The 6,000-nt window shown below is 35.7% G+C and overlaps 1 protein-coding gene across 1 annotated transcript in view; it reads right to left on the minus strand.

Moving 5' to 3' along the window:
• LRPPRC (leucine rich pentatricopeptide repeat containing) overlaps positions 1-6,000 on the minus strand; it is a 77,774-nt gene that overhangs the window by 24,496 nt on the left and 47,278 nt on the right. Inside the window, exons 25-26 of the mRNA XM_010172268.1 lie at positions 1,919-1,987; positions 1,571-1,661 (exon numbers count right to left, since the gene is read on the minus strand). Coding sequence (XP_010170570.1) covers positions 1,571-1,661; positions 1,919-1,987 — 160 coding nt within the window. The remainder of the gene's footprint in view (positions 1-1,570; positions 1,662-1,918; positions 1,988-6,000) is intronic.

Raw genomic sequence — 6,000 nt, forward strand, 5'->3', positions numbered from 1 at the left:
TGCATGACAGAATTTGCTAAATTGTATCTTCCTAGATTCTCTTCCTAGCAGGCACACTGTCAGACTTAGTCACTGACAAAGGTAAATAGGATGAGTGGAGAAACAGGAAGGCTCCCTCCCTGGTGAGACAAGATTGCTTTCCAGGGCTACTTGATTTTTGACGGTGAACCAGTATGTGTAAAGCCAGAACTGGGTAACACTAGTTTGGTTTTGAAGCTTTCTGAGGTTGTTCAGGTAATGAAAAGCAACAAAGTTCTCAAGGGGTTGCTGGTAATTTTTTGTGGCAGTACTCATCTCTTCTCCTTGTCGTTACCTCTTTCATTACCATATGAAAAGAAAGAAAGTGTTTGAATAGTATTTTATTTAGCATTAAAACATCATTAGTTCTAGTCAATAAAAAATATGCATGGGGAACAGCCTAAAATTACTTCAAGCTCAAAAGCAAGTTTTCCCATGACCAAATATATCGAATTGCTTTAACGGCTCATTAATATATAAGTACATAGCAATCCTTGTAATGCTTTTTTTAATGTCACAATTTACTGTTTAGTAAATATCCATATCCTATCTTAACACAAAATGTTTTTTCAAGACTTAGAATCATAGAATGGTTTGGATTGGAAGGGACCTTAAAGATTATCTAGTTCCAACCCCCCTGCCATCAGCAAGGACACCTTCCACTAGATCAGGTTGCTCAAACTTCAAACTAAAGTTTCCAGAATGTTTATGTATAATACACTGAATAACAAAACCAGCACAGACTGAAAAATACAGAAAAGAGGAAATGAAGACCAGGGTGGATGAGGCTTTGAGTAACCTGATAGTATGATACACTGAATAACAAAACCAGCACAGACTAAAAAATACAGAAAAGAGGAAATAAAAAACTCTCTATATACACTCTACACTAAGTCTGTAACACAGAAGTGAACTCAATTTTAAAAACTGTTCCATTTCTATAAAAGACACAAAAGTTAGGTTGTGGCTGGGGGAGAAATGGGAGATTAAAAAAAAAACCAAAAACCAAAACCCCCCGCACCTTTCAGAACCAACCTTTATCAGTTACAAAGATACACAAAGGAGTACTTTCTCTATATACACTCTACACTAAGTTTGTAACTCAGAAGTGAACTCAATTTTAAAAACTGTTCCATTTCTATAAAAGACACAAAAGTTAGGTTGTGGCTGGTGAAGAATTGGTAGATTAAAAAAAAAACCAAAAACCAAAACCCCCCGCACCTTTCAGAACCAACCTTTATCAGTTACAAAGATACACAAAGGAGTACTTTTACTTCTTTAAGCATAAGGAAAACCAAAACAGAGTCAATTTTCAAATTAGGACACAAGACAATAGCACAGATTAGAAGAGCTGCACTACGCAAGTTCTATGTAAGTATCGAGGTCTGCAGGTAAAGAAAACTGTACATTCTCCCCTGCAAGATGCCTCAGAAAGAGTATCCAGGCTAATTGCATAACAGGATAAAACTCCTCTCCAATTCAGGGTTATCTCCTATCTCCAATCACAAAAGAAAAGGGACTACTACATGAAAACGATGACAAGCTCACTTACCACACAGCTGAAGCAGGTAGTAGTACATTTCATCTCTATCACATTCAAATAGATTCTGAGTTAAGTCTACCAAGTGCTCCAAAGTCTCCATCTTTAAAAAGAAAGAAGGAAGAACCTAGTTATACCTCAGCCAATTATTTTTCTATATATGTGCACTTAAACGCTCTGTGCATTCAGCTAAAATAACCATTTTTTTAAGTACTCACCAGCATTTACACAAAGCATTAAGTTCATCTCATTAGTCTGTCACATGTCCTTTCACAAACATAAATATCAAGTAATGAAATGTTTCAAAACAATTTTTCTTGGAATATAATGAGTTACACAGGAGACACAGGAGCCACGTACCTGATTACTTGATATACACTTTTTTGCAAACCACTGCAACCTTCCAGAGTGTGCTCTCAAGCCAGGAGTCTGTAAAATATTTCCACAAGAAGAAACACATTACTTCACATAGAACATTCTAAGGAAAAGTAAACATAATACATGTACTCATAATAAAAGCTCACAGTTTTTGTTTGTTTTTTGAAACATTAATGAGACTACAAGCTCACAAATAATCAAGTTCGGTTGCATTTAGGAGAAAATAAAAAATTGCAGTCATTTTATTCAAGGCTTTTTGGTTGAAGACTTCCGAGAGAGTTGATTTCAAATACACTTCAGATAAACTGAAATGTTAAATCATTTCTACCACCACAGTAATAGAATATTATTGCTACTACCCATGGTAATCATATGTGTTACTCACGGTCAGTAAAGAATAACACCAAAAGTTTCCAAACTGTTTCCACAATTAAATGTTCATATTTAACATCACTGCAATGTCTCAGCAACCAGAAAACCATGCCTCGCAACCACAACATCACCAGTTGGCACCCCTTCCCTGCTAACATTAGCCAGTTTCTTACAACTGTTAATACCTAAAAACAATAGTGTTTTTAGATATTGACTTCCCCTGCTCAGTAAGAAAAACAGGAATTTACAAAGCAGTAACTGTTAAAACTGTAATGTGCTGCCAACACAGATGCCAGGCACACCAACTGCACAGCAATTCCTGTCCCAGAACAGAGCAAACGCTTACTCTTAAGTGCATGTACGCGAAGGAACCGATGTATCATAGTTAACATGCCGTAGTTCTTTCTGCTACTAATTTTCCCAGGTTTGATGAGTCTTTGCTTATTCATTCCTTTGCTGTTTCGAACAGACTACAGCTACAGAACACGTATTCTCAAAAAGGTTTAAATCCTTGGAAACTCCATCTGGTACAGACTACCACGTTGTGCCTTCTCAGCACCCCGGATCATAATGAAAATATCAGTTCCTCCGTTTAAATAATTTCTTAAATAAATGTAGGAAAATTCAAAGTTCTTAAAGAAACATGCTACCGGCATGCCAGTACTTATGTCTGACGTCTCTAAAAAAATGATACAAAGAAACTGTGTGCAAAGCATCCATCTTTTTCACCTCTTACCCTTTCCTCCCACAGAGTACTTGAATTTACTTTCTTTATACCCTCTAGCTGTTAATATTATAAGGAGTCTCTACTGTTCAAACATGAAGTGTGACTTCCAGAATTTGAACGCTATTTCATATGAAAGGTAAGAAGCAGTTTGAATAAAAAGCTGTAAGAAATACTGAGTCTCAGTTCCAAAGTAGCGGAAACAACTACACTGAAAAAAGTCAATTTACCTTCTGTCTTTTTAACACAGACAATTCCCTTTTCCTGTATCCTCCACGAGCAGAATTATTACCATTACAGCTCTCTGAAATAATTCAGCATACACCAGAAAACCAGCACGCAAAACTTCTATAAAGAACGTTAATATTCGCTACAGTTATAGGAAACAGTGTTGTGCAGAGAAATGTTAGGTCATATAATCCTACCAACCATCCAAACCATTTTATGCAATCAATGTAAGTCTTTTTTTAAAAAACAGGACACTAACTCCCCACAGTTCTTCAACATAGACCATCTTCTCTATGTATTTAACTGTACTATTAAAATAGTCTCAGTCCAAGAGGTTACAGAAAAATAATGGCTTCTCAAGTATTAAAAACCAGTATACATTAAACACAGTTTTGCTTTACAAGTACTTGCTTTTTTTCTAATTAGTTTTTTTCCCTATGGCTAGTTATGTTTACAGGTACCCACTCAGTGCTTTTTTTAAGAGCCACCAAGCTATTTGACATAAAATATGCTGAAAACTAAGTCAAGAATTAACATCTTACACAACAGGCTCTTGCAAATGAAAAAGAAAAAAGTATGTTCCCTGCATTTGTAGCTAATCCTCTTTAGGACATGGTAAAATTCAAATACTGAATTCACTTACAACTTCCAATATCACTGCTGATCCGAATGCCAATGAACTCAACAGCTCCAAAGCTACAAACTTTTTATAGTAAATCCTTTCCTGTTCAGAATGATTGATGTGTCTGTCACTACAAGGACAGATGAGTTATACAACAGATATCCTTGTGTTTCATTTTGAAATTGAGAAGTGTTTTCACATACTGCAGGTCTCAATCATCAAAAGAACATCTAGGTCAGATTAACTAAATCTCCAGGGCTTGCCTGATAGTCCATATTTGTAGCTTATCCCTTACCATCTTAGGGAATTTTAAACATTGCATTTAGCAGGAAGCAGACTTTCTACAATACAGCAGCCTAAAATACAGAATAATAATAAAAAAAAAGTAAAAACCTCTTACTCCAAGTACTCTTCCAAATTCCCATTTACCATTTTGATCTTGCTTGTTTCAACAGACTAAAAAAAAATAAGAATAAAAAAAATAATAAAATCTATTATTGAGCCTTAGTGGGAGATTTTGGGGGGTTGGTTTTGTTTTGTTTTTTAAAAAAAAAAAATTTAAGACATTCACTGCTTTAAAGAATGAAAAAAACTATTGAGAGTCTCAAGCAATTAATACGGAAGTTTTCTGGCTTTTACATTCGCTTGGAATATAAAACAGTTGTACGGTACCAAAGGTTCAGCTAGCTGGTTATGCTCGCCCTAAGTGACTATACGAGAATATAAAATGACAGAAAATCCAGGAATACTTTGCCCTTAGTGGTCTTTCACTCTCCAGTTACTTGAGGTTCAGTGGGTCATACTGGTTTTAGTAAGTATTTCTCTTCCATGAGCTTTTCTGCTTGCCCCTGGAACCCGGTAAGATTTATCCTTCGTAAGATCTTTTGGCAAAGGGTTGTCTCAACTACCTTCTGGAGAACACAAGCAAAACACTACTGCTTTTTGTTTGTTTTCAGCCTAGCTTCTACTAGCTTCACTTGAAGCCCCTAGATCCTCTTTTGGAAGATAATGCACAATTGATTTCTCTTTATCCTCTCCACTTCATATTAATATAATGAATGGTATTAATAGTAATTCACTGTTTCTTTTCCAGATGAAGCAGAATTCTCACATTTATTACCGTCGTTCTGAGGCTCAACGTACAACTGTAAACTAATTTACTCACTGATAGTATAGTATACCCTCACACACAGAAGGGAAAATTAGCCAGAAGTGGGAAAAAAAATATGCTGCATCTTTAGAAGAACTCTTGCCAAGCAGCACTCAAAAACCATGCAAATGCAACACTGAAAGCATTTGAGTTCTCCTCCTTCCAAGAACCAGTCACTTCAGAAAGGGTCCAACCATCAGAAAAAGATCTTTTCCGTACTAACATTTTTATTTGAGCTAGCTTCCACCTATTACAGCTGAAAGAAAACAGGCTGTCTGGGAAAATACTGACCTGTCAGAGAAGAATCGATTTGATGTTTTTCCAGATTTTTAGATAATGATAGAAATACTCAAGTTTTGTTTAAATTAGTGTTCTGTTACTGCTACAGCTAATAGACCAATACTATTTGGAGGGTTTTTTTAATTTTACTTTTAAATTAACTTTTTTAAAAAAAGTTAAATAATTTACAGAACACATGGAACATATTTATTTGTGTCCCTCTACTTGCCTACAGCATCCTTTTTCTCTTTAAACACAAAACTTACCTACAGAAAAAAACATAAAACCAACATACAGACCATAAGCTCTCTGGTATTGTTCAAAAAGAGGACTTTCAGAACACTAAAGCTCTCAATGTCCCCAACTAGTACCGTTTTTGCTATAGCTGGCTTAGGATGCATAATTATTTCATAGCCAGCAGAAGTGCTTTTCATGTGGCATATGCGTCACACAAGATGTATTACGGTTTTGTTTTAACCTTCCAACACTGCGCTTCCACAAACTGGAAGTTTTTGCCCTGGCTGGCAAAATAATTGTTACATATTCTGGACAACTTATTCTAGCCTTTCTAGCCTATAACTTCACCATGAGTAACACATCAATTCTAACCATTCAAGTTAAATTCAGCCATCCTTAAGTGTTCTATGGTTTCTTCTAAATCCTTACATTTTCTTCCCAAAGTTCAAGCT

This window comes from Antrostomus carolinensis, unplaced genomic scaffold, assembly GCF_000700745.2.
Source record: "Antrostomus carolinensis isolate BGI_N321 unplaced genomic scaffold, ASM70074v2 scaffold9730, whole genome shotgun sequence".
In the NCBI taxonomy this organism is placed as follows: Eukaryota; Metazoa; Chordata; class Aves; order Caprimulgiformes; family Caprimulgidae; genus Antrostomus; species Antrostomus carolinensis.